General features: G+C 48.0%; 1 protein-coding gene across 4 annotated transcripts in view; it reads left to right on the forward strand.

Annotated features, from left to right (window-relative positions):
* IL16 (interleukin 16) overlaps positions 1 to 22,003 on the forward strand; it is a 100,613-nt gene that overhangs the window by 18,778 nt on the left and 59,832 nt on the right. For all 4 annotated transcript variants that reach the window (XM_045899292.3, XM_064569790.1, XM_045899293.3 and 1 more), the window contains exon 2: positions 10,998 to 11,410. In XM_045899292.3, the coding sequence (XP_045755248.2) occupies positions 10,998 to 11,410 (413 nt within the window). The remainder of the gene's footprint in view (positions 1 to 10,997; positions 11,411 to 22,003) is intronic.

The following is a 22,003-nucleotide window of genomic DNA, read 5'->3' on the forward strand; positions in this document are numbered from 1 at the left end:
AAACCTCAATAAATTCCACCAAGTAAAAAATGTCCAGGACACATCCTGTGGCCACGATGCAATTAAACTGGAATTTTCTAATAAAAAAAAATTATAAGAACAGCAAGGCTACATCTTGGAGGTTTGACCATAAGACATGAACGACAGCAGTCCCCTGCAGAACCGAGTCTAAGTGGGAAATCAGAACTACAATTACAGACCATTTACAAAACAACAATTGAACGTCATGTTTCAGAATTCATGGGGTTGTGGCCACAGGGGCATTCGGAGGAGAATTTGGCTTTAAATAATGATGATGATGACGGCAGTACTCGTAATCACAAGTAGCCAATAAACTGTGTTAAGGGGTTGACGTCCAGTATTCTAATTTATTCTCACAAAGTTGCCGTGGGGTGGCTACTACAATCATCCGCATTTTAAGAATAACGAGACCGAGTCACAGAAAGGTCAAGCAGACGTTCAAGGTCAGACACTTAGTAAATAATTGCACTGCGATCTGAACCCAGGCTGAGCTGGGCTCTAAAGTCAGAGCAGGTAACTGCTGCACACCATTCTGTCTTCTCTGGAACAGAAAGAACGAATTTGAACAAATACTAAGCTCTAGAAGGTAGAAAAAAAGAAAATATAAGAAACAGAGAGGGCAGGTGAAGAGTAAAACTCAAGAAGAAATAAATGTAACAGAAAGCAAACCAAAAAGAGTAGATGTTTGCACTGATTCTAAGGATGAGTCCTTTGGAAGTACAGAGCGAAGGCAAGTCAAAGCAGAGAGGGGGGCACCCGACAGAACTCGTGCACAGAGTTCTGGAGAAAACCTTGCAAATTAATGGGCAACTCCATGCTAGTAAATACAAAAATCAAGTGATGGAAATTGACAAAGGAAAAGACTTTTTAAAAATCGAGTGGTCCATAGAGAGCCCATAAATGGACCCTCAACTCTATGGTCAACTAATCTTTGACAAAGCAGGAAAGAATGTCCAATGGAAAAAAGACAGTCTCTTCAATGAATGGTGTTGGGAAAATTGGATAGCCACATGCAGAAGAATGAAATTGGACCATTTTCTTACACCACACACAAAAATAGACTCCAAATGGTTCAAAGACCTCAATGTGAGATAGGAGTCCATCAAAATCCTAAAGGAGAACACAGGCAGCAACCTCTTCGACCTCAGCCGAAGCAACTTCTTCCTAGAAACATCGCCAAAGGCAAGGGAAGCAAGGGCAAAAATGAACTATTGGGACTTCATCAAGATAAAAAGCTTTTGCAAAGCAAAGGAAACAGTCCACAAAACCAAAAGGCAACCGACAGAATGGGAGACGATATTTGCAAATGACATATCAGATAAAGGGCTAGTATCCAAAATCTATAAAGAACTCATCAAACTCAACACCCAAAGAACAAAAAATCCAATCAAGAAATGGGCAGAAGACATGAACAGACATTTTTCCAAAGAAGACATCCAAATGGCCAACAGACACATGAAAAAGAGCTCAATATCGCTTGGCATCAGGGAAATCCAAATCAAAACCTCCATGAGATACCACCTCACACCAGTCAGAATGGCTAAAATCAACAAGTCAGGAAACGACAGATGTTGGCGGGGATGCGGAGAAAGGGGAACCCTCCTACACTGTTGGTGGGAATGCAAGCTGGTGCAGCCACTCTGGAAAACTGTATGGAGATTCCTCAAAAAGTTGAAATAGAGCTACCATATGATTCAGCAATTGCACTACTGGGTATTTACCCCAAAGATACAAAAGTAGGGATCCGAAGGGGTACGTGCACCCCGATGTTTATAGCAGCAATGTCCACAATAGCCAAACTGTGGAAAGAGCCAAGATGTCCATCGACAGATGAGTGGATAAAGAAGAGGTGGTATATATATACAATGGAATATTATGCAGCCATCAAAAGGAATGAGATCTTGCCATTTGCAACGACGTGGATGGAACTGGAGGGTATCATGTTGAGCGAAATAAGTCAAACAGAGAAAGACATGTATCATATGATCTCACTGATATGAGGAATTCTTAATCTCAGGAAACAAACTGAGGGTTGCTGGAGTGGGGGGTGGGGTGGGAGGGATGGGGTGACTGGGTGATAGACACTGGGGAGGGTATATGTTCTGGTAAGCGCTGTGAATTGTGCAAGGCTGTTGAATCTCAGATCTGTACCTCTGAAACAAATAATGCAATATATGTTAAGGAAAAAAAAAAGAAGAAGAAGATAGCAGGAGGGGAAGAATGAAGGAGGGGAATCGGAGGGGGAGACGAACCATGAGAGACGATGGACTCTGAAAAACAAACAGGGTTCTAGAGGGGAAGGGGGTGGGAGGATGGGTTAGCCTGGTGATGGGTATTGAGGAGGGCACGTTCTGCATGGAGCACTGGGTGTTGTGCACAAACAATGAATCATGGAACATTACATCTAAAACTAATGATGTAATGTATGGGGATTAACATAAGAATAAAAACATTAAAAAAAAATCGAGTGGTCCAATAACCAAGGAGAGTTTCAAAGAACCACCTCAAAAGTGGTGCCGGGACCAGACGATTTTACGGAAAAATTATTTCAAGCTTTTACTAGATGTATTTTAAACTATCCTAACTATTTCGGAAGGTAGGAAGGGATGTCGGCTTCCCATATCTTTTATAACACCAGCACGACACGGGATGATGATGGGCTGTTTCTATTTGTGGATATAGATACAAAAATCCCAAACAAAATAGGGGCAAAGCGAGTCCAGGTGTTCAATAAAAGAATCGCTCATTGTGAGCCAATGAGACTTGAAAGAACACCAAAATGCGGGTGGCCCAGCCTTAGGAAAGCCAGCCACAGACAAATCGGAAGAGGAAAGATATATGAGCATGCCAAGGAGCTGAGACAGCATTTAATAAACAACACCCATTCTTGGTGAAAATGCTTCCCAAGTTACAATTAGTAGAATATTTCCTTAACATAATAAAAAATAATCTTATCTTGATACAGCAGTCAGGATCTTACCATAAAATGCTTGCAGGGATTTTCGTCACTGTCTAGAAAAAGACGTGGAATGTCTCTATGTGTCATTGTTCACTAATGTTCTGGAAACTTCAGTGATATTAAAAAATAAAATGAAATCAGTAGTATATGCATTTTTAAATGAAATAAATTTTTAAAAAGATTTCATTTATTTATTTGAGAGAGAGCAGGAGAGGGAGAAGCAGACCCCCCGCCCCCACTGAGCAAGGAGCCCAACATGGGACGATCCCAGGACCCCGAGATCATGACCTGAGCCAAAGGCAGACGCTTAATCAACTGAGCCACCCAGGCGCTCCTAAATGAAGGAAATTTTTTAACATTCAGTTGGAATCAGTTGGAAACTCAAGAGAAGCTATTGAGTAGCTAGGGCATGAGGGAATATGAGAGATCTACAAGGTTGCCAATTATGAGATAAATGTGCAAAACCTGTGACTTACTTATGTATAAGCAATCCCCAACTAGAAAATATATTTTACAAATGGTTCCATTAAAAATAGAAATAAAAGCACTGGGAAATAAACGTAATTAGAGATATTTAGAACCTAAATGAAGAATATAAAATTTGATTGAAAAGAAAATTTTAAAAAATTAAGAAATGTTCTCAGATGGGAAGACTTTCTCCCTAAGTTCATCTGTAAATCCCAGGCAATCATAATAAAACTTTAAACCAGATACTTTAGAGCCCGAGAAAAATCATTGTAAAGGCAACCAGAACTACTTGTTGGCAAAAATTAACCATAAATTTCAGTTTTGTTCCTCAAAACAGGAACCTTTATTTTTCTAGTTATAAGTGTGATACACGATGTTAAAAAAAAAATAAGGCGAAGAAATTATTAAGTATGAAGGAAAAGTTTTTTGTAAAGATCATCCCCCAGCACTTTATGTACCCTCCAAAAAATTATTAACTGGTGTTCATTAGTATGAGTCCGTTTTTGTAAACAGAACTAGTCTCTAGAAACAGTTTTACAGTTTCTCAGTGTTGCGATGTCCAGCGGACCTCCTGTGCCCACGTATGGCGATTTCTTGTACCCGGGTTATTGACTGCACAATGCCGCACTGCATGATGGACCACAGTAAATTTAAAACAATCTCTCACTGGTGTACATTTAGGTTGTTTCCACTATTTTGCTTTTTGTGAGTGAATTTTCTTTTCTCTTTTTTTGGGCGGGGGGGAGTCTGTGCTCTGCGTCAGGCTTTCAGCTAAGCAGCTCCTGGGAGTATTTCCCTTGGTTTTCTCGGTGGTTAGCGTGGTCTCCACTCCGTGGGCCATCAGCTAAGCCGTAAAGGGGCTGCGCACTGCGCTCGAGGCTGCACAGGTCCCCTCAGCGTCTCAGCCCTCGGCCAGGGCATTTGTGCTCCTGCCTGTCCCTCCTCCGGGTGACAAACCTCGTCGTGTATGGCAGCATTTTCTGAGCGTCTCCCATGGGCGAAGCCCTGGTTCCAGGCACTGGGATTTAATGACGAGTGACCTTGGCCAATCCCTTCCGAGCAGGGACGGGTGGATGTGCCTTTCTTGAATGTATCCAGATACTTCTTGAGATGAATTATATCTTCAGCCTTTAGCACATCGGAGGGAATCTATATATTGAAGGGGGGAGTCCTGTCCTGCTTTGTCCTTTGTCTCAGAGGGAGGGCATCCTGATGACCCCACTCGTGCCTGCATGTTGACAGCCGATATGACCTTCCAGGGTGTGGAAGGGCAGCCGCCCAGGTGAGGGACGCCTCTCAGCGTCTTACACACCTTCTAGGCTCTTCCAGAGAAGCAGTTTCCGAAATGTCTTTCTGGTGGCTCGGACTGGTCATCTACTCTGAGGTGCAGCCCACGGGGGCTGCATAGTCACTGGGGTGTCAGCCGGCTACCTGGAGTCCTTCATTCCGTGGTCCTAGGGGGGGTGTTTCTCCAGAGCCACAGAACCAATGGGTGGGTGGATGGATGGATGGATGGATGAGAGAGAGAGAGAGAAGGAGAGAGAAATATAAAGAAAGAGGTGTAGTCTGCGGGGTCGGCTCACACAATTATGGAGAAGTCCCACGATCTGCCAAGTGCAAGCTGGAGGCCCAGGGGAACCGGCGTGTGTATACTCTACGCCAAGCCCACAGCCCCTGAGAACCGGGGCAGCCAACGGTGTAAGCCCCAGTCCGAGTCCAAAGACTCAAGAACTGGAAGTGCCAACATCCCACATCCCAGGGCGGGAGAATATGGTGCCTGTCCCAGCTCGGGCCAAGCACATTCACCCTTCCTCTGCCCTTTGTTCTAGGCAGGCCCTCAAGGATGATGGATTGGGTGATGCCCACCCTTTCCTCAGTCTACATTCAAATGCTCATCTCTTCTGGAAACCCTCTCACAGACACACCCTGAAACAATGTTTGAACAGCCATCCGGGCATCCCTCAGCCCACTTGGGCTGACACATAAAATTAACCATCACACATTTTGCCTTAGCCTGGAGTGGGAAAGCTTAGTTGAAAGGGGCCTTTGAGATGCTCACCCACCCATTCATTCATTCCTGAACATGATGCCCCTCCTCGGCCAAGCCCCAGCCCAGCTCTGGGGACACAAAATTAGGGAGACATCGCCTCTCCCCTCCAGGAGGTACCAGAGGAGGGGAAGAACGAGGGTATGGAACCAGTTTCAACTCAACCGCTCACATACCAGCTGGGAAACAGCCCAGATCTGCTGCGTCTTTGTCCGGTCCTGTGCCCCAGCCAGTCCCAGCCACAGGCCCCAAAAGAGAAGGACCATAAACATCTTCCCTTCATCCTACCTCCGAGTCCCTCCTCAGTTCAAGACAGAAAACACCCCCTGGGCTGAAGTGACCCAACTTGAAAAATTGCCTTTGATATAAGACACTGTCGGGGAATTCAGAAATTCGAAACACATTTTATCAGCTAGTTCTCCATATGGTTATTTACCCTCTCAACGTTCTCCAGTGAATTAAGTGTATTTTATCCAGATGGAAATAACCGTGTCCTTTCCTCCAGTGAGTTAGCTTTGCCCAGCATTGCGACGGACCCGTCATGCTTTTTCAACAAGAGCTGAATGAAACAAATGGGAAGGAAGGAAGGAAGGGAGGGAGTGAGGGAGTGAGGGAAGGAGGGAGGGAGGGCGGGCGGGCGAGCTTACTGACCCTGCTCCCCGGCACAGTCCAAAAGTTGTTTAAACTCCTTTAAAGGAGGAACTAGCCACTTCTTTGCCCTTTGGCTTTATCCTCTTGGCCTTTGCATTTTCTATATGGATGACAGCACAGCCAAGGTGGGTCTAGAGGTCCGCGGAGGACCGTGATGGGGCGTCAGTCCTCATCCCTCTCTGGGGTGCAGTGGCCTCGTGTGTGTGAGGGGACACCCCTCCAGCCCCAGCACTCCGTGGAAGGGGTGGTGGGCGAGCTAGTGGTTGGGAGCCAAAGGCCTCCAGGGAGTGGGAGAGCCATTTCCCGGACTAAAGCAAATCCTTTGGGTTTTTCTGCCGGAAGTGAAAGTAGCTGGTGCTATTGGTGTAACCATGCTGGAAGCTTCTCTGCGCATCCCCGGGAAGCCTCTGGAAGAGACCCTTAAGGTCGTCCTGCGGAGGACTCGCTAGGGGCAGAGAAAACCCGACAAGAGCCTGGCCAACACTCGTGGAGCCTGGGGCAAAATCCCGGAAAGCACCCTGGCCAGGCCTAGAAGACCTTTGGAGAGGTCCTGTACCCCTGGGAAAGGCAGAGCTTGCCCCCAAGCTCTGCTGACGTTTGGGCCCATTAGGAGCCATAGCTGGTTCCAATGTCCTGAGCACAATTACCAAAGCTAAGCAGAAGCATGTGACCAAGACACTGTGTTTCCAATTATTCTCTCTCCCTTCTCTCTCCGACTCTCCCTCTATGCCAGGCCTAGAGGAAAAATAGTCTCCCACCGAAGTCCAATTCTGGCCGCTCCTCTACAGCCCTTTTGTAATTATTCCCTTCCTTTGTTACATTTTCCTTAAAAACAAGGCTCATTTTGAAAACTGTCTTTGCTCTGCACCAAAGGGGTTAGCCCCCTGCCCCCAGCACATCACCAGCCTCCCATCCCATGGCCCCTGCCACCCCCGCGTGAGAGCCAAGGCTGCAGAAAGTCACGGTTCTCTCCGGAAAAGCTTATTTTTAAAAACTGACGGTACTCATCAGGCACTCCTGCAAATGGTCCACCGGGATTGGCACAGTGTCCACTGAGGAATTTGACCCACCCGCAGCCAACTTTTCCATTGCTGAGTGAAGCACACAGCCTTGCACCTGGTCCCAAAGTCCCCAGATGTTTGTGTCCTGGAAAATGCCCAGTGAGGGAGCTCGTCTTTGCTGGGACGGCTATGGTGGGCTGGGAGAGTATGTGAACAGGAAGGGGGATTGGGCTTCCTTTCTAAGAATCCAGGCAGACGGCGACAGAGCTTGGTGGAAAAGAACACAGAGGCCTGCACTGGAGGGGAGAGTTTAGGCGTTGACTGCAGGTGACTGGCTCCTCTCCTAGGCTTGGGGTGGGATAAAAGACAGTTTCAAAAAGCCTCTTGGTCCCTGGATGTTACCGTTATGTGTGCCAGTAGCATTGGAGAGAAGAACATCTATTCTATGAGGACTTTTTTTTTTTTAGGCAAAAAGAGAAATCTATCAGCTTGCATATGTGAATAGATAGTGTGGCATCAGGTATGGCTGGATCTAGGTGCTCATATTACATCATTTAAATTCGTCCTTCTCACTCTTTCTCTCTGTCCTCCTTGCTTTCTCTCTACTTGCTCCCTACCTGTCCCCCAACCTCTGCGAGTCCTATACTATCTGTGTTGGCTTTACTCTCAGCAGCTGTCCCCACACAGTGGCCCTCAGCAACTCCATGTTTATACCCTCCCCATTTAGCACCAGTGCAAGGCCAGAATGATCTTAACACAAAACTTTGATTATCTTTCAATTTTTCAAATGCCTGATGGACCAGGGCTGGCTATGAGCAACACACACACACACACCCTTCTCCATGCGGCCCAGGTGAGCTGTGGAGAGTCCTGATGAAGTTAACAAAACGCAAAGAAATTTGGATATAAATATATAAATACTCATAGTGACCTTTGCATTGAGAGTTACTGGTTCTGGGAAGTTGAACTGACAGAATCAAAAGAACTCCTGTTTTGGGGATGATGAGCATTACCATTTGGATTTGAAAGGGGGCATCTGGAGTAAAGGTGAGTAATGAGAAGGGAAAAATAAAACACTAAAAAGCTTGAATTCTATGTATTCTTCAGCCAATAGATCTGAGCATTGCATGTCTGGTTTTAACAAATCCTCTCAAAACGAAGCAGTTTCTTGGCAAGCAGACTGTGCCCGCTGGGCCCGGTTCATGACTTAGGGGCACATAAAATGCAGAATTGATAAAATGAGAGTTTCAGTGGTTTCAGGGGAAAGAAACAGACTGTGGGCTGTGGCTGGAAGGGGAGGTGAGCATGAGGAGAGAAAGTGCAGGGTGTGAAGTACTTGTTCAAGAAGATAAGCAGGAATAACGTTTCGTTGTCAACATGGTGCTGAGGATAACAGTGCTGTGTGCGTACTTAAAACTGTGTTAAGATGATAGACCTCGTGGGAAGAATTCTCACTGTAATAAAAGACAAAGGGAAAAAGGGAAGAGATGAAGAGGATAAGAGAGAGGCGGATAACAAAAGGAGGATGTGGAGTTGACACATAGTTGTGTGTGTGGTTTTTTTTTTTTTTTTTTTTGGAGGGAGAGAGCGTTTGCCCGTGAGCAGATCATCGGGGGGAGGGGCAGAGGGGGAGAGAGAATCTCAAGCAGGCTCCACGCCCAGCGCAGAGCCCAATGCGGGGATCGATCTCTGGACCTTGAGATCGCGACCTGAGCCAAAATCAAGAACTGACTGAGCCACCCTGGTGCCCCTCGACACATGGTTTTTAAAAAACAGAAGCGATCTGAGTATGTTTCCACCCTGTTGCTGGAGACCCGGTGCGGAGGAGAGAGTAGGTGACCTGCCCGTGACAGGGATGATAATCAGTGTCAGCGTGAAGCTGTGGAAGAGAGTAGGCTCCAGAGTCACGCTGCCTGGTTTAATTCCTGCTGTCACCGAGCCCTAGCTGTGAGATCTCGAGAAAGTGACGTAACCTCTCTGTGCTTCGGTGATCCTTTTTGTAAACTGAGGATACTGATGGAGCCTACAGTAGATTTTTGTGAGGATGAAACAGTAAAAGCAATCAGAGCAGTGCCTGGTATACCACAGGCTCTGGATACATATTAGCAATTATTATTTTGTCGTTGCTGTGCATCAACACTCTGGAGGAGTGGGAGCCAGAGAACAGATGGGGATGGGGGGAGGGCCCAGCCTCAATGGGAGGGCGGGCGTACCACTACCAAGGGTGTGGAGAGTGTGTGTGGATGGCAAATGCATGTGCAGATTCGATGGTAGAAAGCCGGGAGGATTGCTCTCTGACAGCTTCTGCATTTGCATGAAGCAGGAGGAGACATTGGGTCTATGATGGCAAGGGAGGGGAATCTAGTTCCTGAGAAGGGAAAGTTTTGAGATTGTCGTTGTTGAGAATGTACGATCAGGCTAACTATGGAAACACCGTGTAACTGTTGGCCAGAGCCGGGGGGACCCGGGGGGTGGCCACGGGTGTCCCATGGCAGCAGTCTGCTCGGGGGTGGGGGTGTCCCCTGCACTCGGGGGTGGGGGTGTCCTCTGCAGGGCTCGGCACCCTGCAGCCAGGCATGGGGCTCAGCAAAGGCGGAGGGTTCTCCCTTACTTCAGATGGAAGGACATAGAGTACAGAGTTTGAGATACTGGGAAGAGGGTGGCTTGATGAAATGGACCGACATCCAGTTAATTTGTGCTAATGCATCCAGAGCAATGCCTGACATAGAGCGAGCTTTCCAGTATTTTTTCATTCATTCTTTTTCATTCATTGCTGTTGGTGGCTATAGATGGTGAATAAACTGATAAAATTAAAGGGCTAATACAGAAAACAATCAATGTGTGTGATGTAGGTGTTGAAAAACAGTCTTCTTTTAAGAAGAAATGCTCCTTTCGGGAGCTCTGAAAGGGCTTCTAGTTAATGAAATGTTGGAAGGTCTCTGCTTTTCCTTATTCGACCCTGGCTGTGCACACGGCAGCCCCACGGTTTCCTGTTCTGGCAATGGCTCTGCGTTGTGGCTTGGGCCGGAGTCAGGAGCTCTGGACGGACCCCTTTGCCACCTGCCTCCTGGGAACTGAAGCCAAGGGAGGGGCCTCGTGGTGACGCCGAGCCAGGCGGGCTGGGCTCAGAGAGGTGGGGTTGACCGGTGTGTGAAGCTGGTCCTCCCTCAGTCAGGCTGTGAGATGGGGATGGGCGGGGACGGCTGATGGAGCAGGAGGCCCTGGCCAGGCTGTGACCTACCGTCTCGTACACTCAATCGCCCTGACAGGTCGGCACCGGGTGACACTCCCAAACCGGGTCACAGGCTCTGCATCTGGAAAGGAGGATGAGGCAGCAGCGGTTCTCAGACTGGGCTCCTGGATTCTGGGGTTTCTCTGGAGATGCTACAGGACTCACTGGGGCTGGTGAAAGGGGACAGGCAGCACATCCTCGTCCCCCTTTCCCCCCCGAACCTGCTCCCTAGACTGGAGCCCCTGCAAACTTGCTGGAAGCACAGATGTCACAAAGCTCGGACCTCTGTCATCTCTAAAGACATCCTGTGACTCCACGGTGCTTCGTGGCTTTGGGTCTGCGTTTCCCTTCTCCGTGCCTCAGTTTCCCTGTCTGCAGAGTGAGGGTTTGGATAAGAGAAGCTCTGGCTTCTGGGAGTGGAGGGGGTGGTAAACACTGGGGTTCCCCGAGCCCCATGTGGCAGGCCACATGGGCGGGCTAGTGCCACCAAAGGAGGATCTCCCCGGCTGCCCTGCCTCATGGGCACCGGCTCCCCGTCGCTCTGTTCCAGGCCTCTTGTCCTGCTCCACTTGTCAGTAGCAAGTCACACTGCTTCTTTCTGCTTCCTCTTTCCTCCAGGGACCCACGAGGTGGTGGCCAAGCCCAGTCCGGTCACCACCCGCCACTCAAGGGCCACAGATCAGGAGAAGAAGAAGGGCAGCCTTACTTCCTCTCTGAGGATGGACCCGCACAGCCGTTCTGGAAAGAGCAGAAAATCTACAAAACTCCGGTCCATCTCCCGGTCCCTGATGCTCTGTAATGCAAAGACCAGTGATGACAGCTCAAGCCCCGATGAGAAATACCCCGATCCCTTTGAGGTTTCCCTGGGCCAGGGCAAGGAGGGGATTTTCCACTCGTCTGTGCAGTTGGCGGATACGTCGGAGGCTGGGCCCAGCAGCATTCCTGATCTAGCGTTGGCCTCTGAGGCGGCTCACCTCCAAGCAACTGCAAGTGATCGAGGCAAGAGCTGTAGGAGGCTATTCTTCATGAAGGTATGCCCAGGACTTGCGGCGTTGGAAGACTCTGTGGTTGGTTTCGGGTGCTCTGAATGAAAGTCTTTGAACCCTTTTACTCTGAGATCAGGAAGGCACAGAGTTCTAATTCTGAGCAAAAGCAAGGAAGAAGTTGAGGCAGGGATCACGGGAATGACAATAATGAGCATGGTAGTGAATCAGGCTCAGTTAACCTTCTCACTTGACTCAGTGAGATGCTGTGGTGGTGGGAGGTAAACTGAGCCTGGATCCCTGCTGGAAAATGCGAAGGGTGATGGTCAGTATACTGGCAGGTTCTCATCTCAGGCAGGTACTCTCCGGCATACCCTCGCAGCTCAGGTCACTGACTTACGGGGCCTGGGCTAGTAGCAGACCTTATGTCACTCAGGGCAGGGATGGAGGATCAGTGTGTTTGATCTTGCTGCCTGGAATGCTCTTCCCCATCTGAAGCATTCAGAGGACTCACTGGTCCCCCTCCTTCAGGTCGCTGCTCAAATGTCCCTTCTTCAGAGAAGCCTTCACGATCACCTTCCCAAAAAGGACAGTGAACTCTCCCCTCATCACTCTCTATCCTCTTTTGCTGCCTAAGATTTTTTCAGAGCCCTTCACTGTTTAATGTCATATCACATTATGACCGTCTGACTCCTGGCCAGTTTCCTCCCCTTCATCTGGCTCTCTCCCGTCATCCAGCCTCCTGCCACCGGACAGGACAGGAGGCCCCTGCCAGTTCCCACATGGGTGTGAGTGCTGGAGCTGATAAGAGGAACCATGGTGAGGGAGGGAGGGAAGCTAGGTAGTGGTTGGAGACCTGCCAAAATTCAGAATGCCCTCTCTTCCATTAGACCATATTTCAAGTTGTGTTATCACAACGAGATGGAGATTGCAAGGCACCAGGGGACAGAGGCTGACTCAAGTATTTTACTCTTGAATTATTCTCAATTGAGTACTGAGCCTTCAGCCCTCCATCCAAGGTGGGGTTTCTCAAGGGTCCAAGCAGCCCAGAACCTTGGAGGTCGTGCAGCTTACCCCACGACAGGCCAGCCGGGAAGGGTTTGTTCCACCCCTTATCGGCACAGTCACACGATTGTCAACAGCAAGTGGGGAAGGCATTCCAGTCCCAGTGGAGGGGATCCAGGACCTTTGCACAACTTGCTTCCTTGCAGGGGAAAACCACTGTTTAACATGTATACAATAAACACTATCATGGAACATTATACAGCAGGTTAGCAGGTCAGGCCCCAGAGAGGGGATAGCCCCGGTGATCTCCAGACACAAGCAGCTTCCGCAAGGGCCTCACCCAGCCCGGGTTACTACATCACCCACGATGTGACTTCTGTTGGTATGACCTGAACTCACCCAGTGGGACAGAAGGAGGGACCAGCATCCCAGTGGGTTTGGGGGAGCCTGGCCAGGCTCCTGGTTTGCCGTGAATGATGTGACTAGTATACAACCCACCAGCTGAGAGTCAAATTTATTGATGACGAGATCATGTTGTCCAGGTTAGAGCTCAGATAAATGAGATTCAAAAACCATTTGGAGATTCCAACAGACACCCAGAATGAATCATTCACTTGCTTCTATTTAATTGCGCAAGTGTTTCCTGAGCACCTGTTATGCTCAGGAAGGATCCCTGCCCTCAAGGATCTTGTCTGAAGTGGAGTAGAGAATACACTCCGAAGGGCTGTCGGAGGCTCACAAAGAGGGAGCGCGTCTCTGGCGTTGGATATCAGTACATTCAGTGAGTGTTTGCAGAGTACCGGCCTGTGGGCCGTACAGACCCAGTCCCTGTCCTCTCACAACTCTTATTCTGGTGGGGGGACAACTATGAACACCTCATATGTGATATGACATTAAACAGTGAAGGGCTCTGAAAAAATCTTAGGCGGCAAAAGAGGATAGAGAGTGATGAGGGGAGAGTTCACTGTCCTTTTTGGGAAGGTGATTGTGAAGGCTTCTCTGAGAAGGGACATTTGAGCAGCGACCTGAAGGAGGTGGACCAGTGAGTCCTCTGAACGCTTCAGATGGGGAAGAGCATTCCAGGCAGCAGGAACAGTATGTGCAAAGACATGAAGAAATGAGTGATTTGCAGTGGCAAAGGGAAGAGTGTGCCTGGAGGATTTTGGGCAGGGGAGGGCGGCAGAAGGTGAAGCTGGGTGGTAGCCAGGGCACGCTTGGAATTTTGTTCTAAGAAGGATGGGAGACTGAGCGAGCAGTGGAGTGGCCCAGCCCAGCAGGGGAGCACTCTGGCTACTGAGGGGAGAGTGCAACGTGGGGGACCAGCTAGGGCTTTGGCAATAACCCTGGCCGGAGGTGATGGGGCTCTAAGACGGCGGTAGTCGCACTGAGAATGGTCAGAGTAGATTTATTTTCAAGGCAAACCCAGGGCATTTGTTGTCCGGATTTGTCTTGTGAGGAGATGGGTGGCAGCAGGCTTCACTTCTGGTTTTGACTTGAGCAACCCCGGGAAAGCGGACGCTCTGTGTTGAGGTGGGAAACACTCCGGGCTGGACACATGATCAGGAACCGAGGAGATGTTCCCCGAAGGACCCGGGGTTCGGCTCAGTGGGGGTGGGTGGCGGGGAATCCTAGGTGGAAGGAGCCGCATACGCGAAGACATGGAGGTGAGGAGGCACTGAGGACTTCTGTGTGTGTCTGGAGCTCTGTAGACGGCACCTGTCTGGTGGCAGGAGGCTGGATGATGGGGGAGAGCCAGATGAAGGGGAGGAAACTGGCCAGGAGTCAGACAGGCTTCACCTCTTTGGTCTCCATGATGCACAGGTGCATCATACTTTCATGGTTTAAATAATGTATCCGCAGCTCTTATTGTCTCCCCAAAACCTCGGGAGGAAGGTAGTCACGGCTGCATCAGTATTTTGGGGGGCAGGGTGCCATATGGCACAGGGTTTAGGGGGTGTGGGCTCATTAGTCTGACTGCTTGGGTTTGAGTCCAACTTTTCCATCTGGTAGCTGTACCATCCCAGAAATTCACGTTACTTCCCCATGCCTCCACTTTCTCACCGATTAAATGGAGAATGTGAACAATATTGTTTAGCTCACAGGGGTTTTTATCAGGATTAAGTGGTAAGTATTTACATAAGTACAGTGCACATAGTAATTCCTTACTTAGCATTATCATCACTATTTCCGGTTTAGGAGGGGGACACTGACTGTTGTTGAGTGATAAAGTAATGAATCCAGTAGCATTTCCTGAGCACCTCCAATGTGTCCGGAGCATGAAGAGTTGTAGCTTCTGCGGTGCTCGTGGAGATGGGGACAGCGCACATCTCTCCCTTTTCGGGGTGTGGGTGCAGACATGTAAGGGGAGGCCCGGGAACACTGGGGGATATGCAGCTCTATCTGCCAAAAGGCACCCTGGAGGAGGCGCCTGTTGACCGCAGGATATCCAGGTCAAGAAGTCCAGATCACAGGGAGTGGTGTGAGCAGGCGGAGGGGTAGGAATGGAGGCTCGGAGGTGGGGAAGGGGTAATGGGCACAGTTAAGTCACGCTGGGGGCAAGGATGGCCCGGGAAGGACAGGAGGGCCACTGTGGCCAGCTTGGAACCCAACACGAGCTCTTGTTTTTCCTTCTCAGGAGCACGGGTGATCTTGAACCACCCAGGATCGGATTCTCAGCAAGTGAGGGTTTCAATGTCTGAGCAGGTCTTCTATCAAGAGTGCCAGGGCATGAGGGTCAAAGGTGACAGCTGGTCCCAATGTCCTTCCTGGGGGTGCCTCAGTATTGAATAACACCCCACCCTCCCCTTCTCGCAGGGGCATTCTAGTCCCTGCCGCGGCTCCTGCCCTGCCCTGCCCCCAGGCGTGACTCAGTTGGCCCAGATGGACTCCTCAGTCTCCAGCAATACCATGGTTACACTGATTTCAAAACAAAATCTGGAAAGAGGCCCCGTGACATCAGTCTCTCATCTAGAAATGCCTAATATGAAAATTAAAGAAGAGGAAGTTAGATAAACAGCCAAATAAAAAAATGCCATCTTGGATGTGTTGTGCTTGGCATGACCGGGCCTGAGGAAATGAGTTCCTGGGGATGTGCCAGAGCTGAGCGGGTTTGCACAGGGTCCGGAGTGAGCATCCGAGCCTGCATCCTGTGTTAAGGCACTGGTGAGGCTTCTTCAGGGGGAACTTCCAGGCCCCCGGGGATGAATTGAAGTGGAAGAATGTTGAAAATTAGACTCTAACCCAACAAACAAAAATACTCAATTTATCAGGCCTAGACCCTGAAAAGGAGGAAATGCACAGACTCCTTGGCTACTTCAGACCCAGTGTCTTTTTTTTGAATGGAAAGAGTATTTTAAAATGCCCTTTAGGTAGGATGTGGGGCCAGAGGGAAGGAAGCTCAGGCAGGTGGAACTGAAGCTTTACCCAGACTGTGCTCATCTCCTCCTTCCTTGTTCTCCCTCCTCTTATCTCCCTTCTCTCCTTCCTTCTGTTTCTCCAAATGCTGGCAAAGCACCTGCTACGTCTGCTATCTATCCCCTGGGGCTTAAGAAACATATCGGATACTGTTCCTTCCCTCAGGGAGCTCGTGGTCTGGAGAAGGGGACAGGTGTGAGCATAATGGATCCTGTCCCTTGTCCCCTCCTCCAAGCTATGTTCAACTTGTTTAGCTTTCTTAGGGAGAGTCTCATGCAGAGGATGAGTAGCAGAATTACATCCTCGAAGGAGCCTCCTAGGTTGTCTTTCACTTCCCCAGAGCACTCTACGGTAGCAAGATTTATGCTCCTCAGATAGGACTTCCCTGGAGGTGAATGGGTCCAGGTGACTGTGAAATCTCAGTGATCTCAGAATGCAAGGATGAGCTCAGGTCCAACAGAAGTCCCTCCTGTCCGCCCCTCCCGGAGGCTCCGCACGCATGGATGAAGGACTCGGTAGCGCTCTGCGGGAGCATTAGGATGAGCCAGAGCCGTGGGTGTGCAGGTAGGATGAGGGGGGCAAAGGCAGGGGGTGGAGGTGGGGGTGGAGGGAGGGAGACGTGTCGGCATCCCACAGCGCAAGCCTGGCTCCAGATGTACAAAGAGATCCTTTTACTTTTATTTTTTTTAACACATTTTTAAAAAGATTTTATTTATTTATTTGAGAGAGAGAGAGAGCATGTGAGAGAGAGATCACGAGCAGGGGGGAGGGGTAGAGGGAGAAGCAGACTCCCCGCTGAGCAGGGAGGCGGCTGTGGGACTCGATCCCAGGACCCTGGGATCATGACCAGAGCTGAAGGCAGATGCTTAACCGACTGAGCCACCCAGGTGCCCAGTTTTATTTTTTTAATTATTATTTTTAAATATTTTAATTCCAGTATAGTTCACATACAACATAATATTAGATTCAGGTGTACAATATGGTGATTCAACACTTCCATATATCACCCAGTGCTCATCACGACAGGTGCCCTCCTCAATCCCCATCACCTTTTCCCCCACGCTCCCTCCTCCCCACGGGTGACCAGCAGTGTGTTCTCTAGAGTTAAGAGTCTGTTTCTTGGTTTGTCTCTCTTTCTACCCTATGCTCATTTGTTTCTAAAATTCCACATGAGTGAAATCATATGGTATTTGTCTTTCTCTGACTGACTTATTTCGCTTTGCATAATACTCTCTAGCTCCATTCATGTTGTTGCAAATGGCAAGATTTTATTCATTTTTATGGCTGAGTAATATTCCATTGTATGGATATACCACATCTTCTTTATCCATTCATCTATCGATGATCATGTGGGCTCTTTCCATATCTTCGTTATTGTAGATAATGCTGCGTACATGTTGGGGTACATGTATCCCTTTAATCAGTATTTTTATATTTTGGGGGTAAACACCCAGTAGTGTAATTGCTGGATCGTAGGGTGGTTCTATTTTTAATCGTTCGAGGCACCTCCACACTGTTTTCCGCAGTGGCTGCACCAGCTTGCATTCCCACCAACCGTGCACGAGGGTCCCTTTGTCTCCACATCCTCGCCAACACTCGTTTCCTGTGTTGTTGATTTTAGCCATCCTGACAGGTGTGAGATGATACCTCACTGTAGATGGATTTGTGTTTTGCAACTAGAATATTTTTATTTTTATTTTTATTTTTTTATTTTATAGTTTTATGAGTTTAATAGTTCATAAAACAAATCAAGTATTGAAAAACCAAGCCAGATTGGTCCTGGCTGTCTGGGTCTCCCAGGGGGCGGGACGACGGGATCCTTTTAAAGAAGTCATTGTCTGCCGCAAACTCACAAAGACATTTTCCCACGTTTCTCCTGGAAGCTGTGTTGTTTTATCTTTCACATTTGGATCTTTAATTCTTACCAAGTCGATTTTGTATACATTGTGAAATATATATTTAAACATTTTCCCCCGTATGGATATCTAATTGATCCGGCACGATTTTTTGATGAGCCTGCCCAGGCTCCCCTACAGGATGGTGTTATCATAAAAAAGTCACCATATCTGTCATCTATCTATGTAACTATGTATCTATCATGTGTCTATCTCTGTCTTTCTGTTCTCTCATTATGATCCATTAGTCTTTTTTTTCCTTTGTGCTAATATCACGCAGTTTTAATTATGATAGTTTTATAGTATTTTTTTGATATCTGGTAAGTCCTCCAGCTTTGTTCTTCAAACTAGACTTGGTTATGCTGTTGGGATTTTTCATTTTGCTGGATTTCTCTGTTCTGGGGGTTCTGTCTAATTAACCTCTGCTCTTATCCTTATTATTCCTTTCTTCTCCCTTCTTCACGTCCAATGTTTTGTTCTTTTTTTTCTAGCTTTTTGAGATGGCAGCTTGGATAACTGATCTTCAGCTTTTTATTTTTCTCTAATTTAAGGCTATGAATGTCCTTCTAAGTTTAGTGGCTTCATCCATAAATTTTGATATCCCATATTTTCATTATTTTAGATGGTATAGGTGTTCTATTGTGATTTCTTGGGTGACCCTTGGTTTATTTAGAAATGTATTGTTTAATTTTCAGGCAGTTGGGGAATTTCTAGTTTCTGTCTCTGTCTTGGTTCCTAGATTGATTATTCTATAGTCAGAGAAGAGAGTGTATTGTGAATAAGTTTAACAATGGAAATATGTTGAGATAGAATATATATGTTGTTGTGGGATGCAATGTTCTATGTATGTCTCTTAGATCAAGTTCAATAACCATATTATCCAGATGTTTTTCTCTTTACCGATCCTATTCCTCTATTAGTTACTGAGAGCAGTGTGTTAAAGTCTCTGGTTATGACTGGGGATCTGTTTTTCCTTTTAGTTCTGTCAATTTTTTCTTTATACATTTTGAAGGTATATTTTATGTGCATAGACATTTAGAATTAAAAAAAAAATATTGTCCTGGTGTATTATCACCTTTATAACCTACAAATCTCCATCTTTTGTCTAGTGATAATTTTTGCTAAAAAATTATTTGCTATTAGTAAAGTTTAACCTACTGTCTTTTGGTTACTTTTCTCCTCTTTTTTTTTGATCATCAACCTGGGCTCATGTATTTAAGGAGTATCTCATGTAAGCAGCATGTAAAGTTCATTTTCTTTCACCTTACGATCTTTATCTTATAATAATGGGTATTGATTTACACTTGGTTTTCTCTCTCTTCTTGCCCTCTTTTAGTTTAATATATTTTTTACTACTCCATTTCCCCTTCAATTGGCTTGTTAGTTATACATTTTTTTTTTTACTATTTTTGTAATCATTAAAATATAAAACACAATCCTGAATGTATTCGAGTCTCATATAAATTAGCACTTGGATCAGTTCTCAGACAATACTAAGACCTTAGAACACACAACTCCATTTGTACCTGCCCACGTTTTTGATATTTTCTCATGCATTTTATTTCTATTTATATGTAAATCCCAAGAATAGATGCGTATTATTGTTCTGTCCAGTCAGTATTCATTTACGTTAATTTCCATGTTTACCCTTTCCGTTCTTCTTTTTTTTTTTTTAAGATTTTTTTTTTTTTTTAATTTATTTATCTCAGAGAGAATGGGAGACAGAGAGCATGAGAGGGGGAGGATCAGAGGGAGAAGCAGACTCCCTGCCGAGCAGGGAGCCCGATGCGGGACTCGATCCCGGGACCCTGGGATCATGACCTGAGCTGAAGGCAGTTGCTTAACCAACTGAGCACCCAGGCGTCCCCCTTTCCGTTCTTCATTGCTTCCTGCACTTCTGTGTCTGTCCCAGCATCACTGTCCTTCTGCCGGAAGCGGACCTGCCTCTAACACAGGCAGGACGGGGCCAGGGTTCATTCAGATGGAGCTCGACATGCTGAATGTCTAAGTATTTAAAAGTCACAGATCAAGGTCACATATGTCTAAAAATAATCTGTTCTTTCCTCCTACCTTGGCAAGTATCCTTTCTTAAGAACTTGGATAGTCAAGTTCAGAGACGTTCTCAGGGTTCTGCACGAGAGTGGGGTGACACAGGGGAGAGCCATTTCCTGGCTCTTGACCACTGGCCACAGTCCCCTCTGTCTTGCAGCTCCTGGCACTGTCCAGGGTGGACACCTGCCCTGTCAAACAGCCCCCTGGCGTCCCTGCAGCCTAGGGCTGTGCACCCCAGGGGTGTGATTTGCCCTCAGCAGGATAGACAAAGGGGAGACATGGGGTTGGGGCCCAAGCTCCCCTGGGTGCAATCTGATGCCTCCTACCTCATTGGTTTCTTACTTTCTCTCCAGCTGGATATTAGCAGATCACCACATAGGCCTCAGGCACTACATTTACTCTCTTCGGAGCTGGCAGCCCTTTTATGGTACTGGTTGGGATTGGGAACTGGCACTTAACAATAGTTCTAGAAATATTTGTGGGAAGAATGGCTGCATAAATGAGTATGCTGTTGCCACCCTTAAGGCAGAGAGCCTGCTGATGGAGCCTGAGCTTGCCTTGGCTCTTTGAGCCGCCGTGTGGGTTCACACTGGACACTGCTTTGGGCATTCCCACTGGCTGCGGCCCGGGGTCACCGGGCACTCAATCTGGGAGTAGGGGACAGCCGCAGATGGGAGCAGACGTGTGGGAGGTCCTCCCCCGGGGCCGCCCTCCTAGAAGAATGCAACATGCTCTGATGCACGTGGGAATGGCCTCCGTAGTGCGTCTGGTCCTGCTTCCCTTTGCAAATTCACAGTATCGGTTAGGCCAAGTCAGCACTCGCGCAGTGTGACTCAGGATGGATGAGGTCAGATCAAGCGTCTGAATCGCGGGCTTGGGCTGGGGGCGGAGGGAGGGTGGTCAGGGCCTCCCTGAGCGGCCGAGTTCCTGCCTCTCCCTGCCTGTGAGCCGCTCAGCCCGTGGCTCTGAGGCCCAGGCTGCCTTGGCAAGTGGGAAACCCAATCCTTTGGCCGCCTGCCTCTTCCTGCCGCAGACGAGCAGCTTGTGAGGGCTGAGAGCAGCCCCTGGGAGGGAGGCTCGGGGCTCCAGGACCCCCACGGAGCAGCCGCATCCCCTGCGTGCAGGGGGAGGCTGGGAGGGAGGCAAGGGCGGTCCAGTTGCCAGCAGTGGGAGGGGGGGGCCCACAGGTATGATTCACATGCACTTGCTGCCCGGCTGCCAGACTCCACGTGACTTCTCGTCCCTGTTTCCATTCTCAAAGGGCATTTGGAGCTATTTGCCTGGAAGCTGGTCTTTTGAACCTCGTTGGTTCTGTCAAGACACCATTTGGTTAGTGAGAAGGGGTTTTGGTGGAAAGAAGAAGAAAACAGGGGAAATCGGGAGGAAGTAGTAAACCACCTACCTTCTCAATTCTATTTCTCAACATGGCCTTTCGTATGGACATCGCAATCCACCGAAGACGGCTTTCCCCTATTCTTTGCATACAGCGCAGTGGTTCCAGTCCCTGAGCCTCTGCCCTTGCTGTTCCCTCTGCCTGGGATACCTTCCTGTCTTACTTCCACGAGTCCCATCTTGGTCATCCTCCCTCTGGGCTGCAGGATGCTCTTCCTGACCCTCCCCTCCTCCTGCACCCCGAGCTCAGCCATCCCTACCAGAAACAACCTTCTCCCTCTGCATTTCTAGGGCGTGCCATGCCTCCCGATCCCACCACACTAACGAATCACAGAAACACACACGTGTCAGCTCCCCCTGAAGAATGAATTCTAGGCACTAGCTACCGGCAGGAAGAGTCGACTGTGTCTGTTTGTGCTTCCGTCAGCTTAGGACAAGGTCTGGAAAAATGTTAAAGGCTGCGTGAGAATCCACCACATAGATGTATCAGAATTTATTATCTCAGGATCTTTAAAAAATATTTTAGGAAATGTCAAGACTATAAAAAGACATTTATACAATGTACGCACACTCTAAAAAAAAAATGAAGATGCCTTGAATACTTGCATACTGATCCTCAAGTTTAAGAAACAAGACTTGCCATGAACTTGGAGGTCCCCTGAGTGCTTCCGTCTGGGTATATAGAATTCTCTCCAGTGTTTCCTCTGCATCCGCTGGGCCCCTCAGCAGGTAGGGTCATAACTCTTGCTCCAACCAGGAAGCATAGTTAAACTCACGAAGGGAAAGATGCTCTACTAGGTTTACTCTGTTTTTGCCCATTCTGTCGTGTTTCTTTCCTCTCTGAACGTTCCAGCTCTTTTGTCATTTTCTTTGTATTTGGAGA

This window comes from Mirounga angustirostris, unplaced genomic scaffold (assembly GCF_029215605.1).
Source record: "Mirounga angustirostris isolate CCGP_5_RB_7025 unplaced genomic scaffold, mMirAng1.0.hap1 SCAF_9, whole genome shotgun sequence".
NCBI classification, from domain to species: Eukaryota; Metazoa; Chordata; class Mammalia; order Carnivora; family Phocidae; genus Mirounga; species Mirounga angustirostris.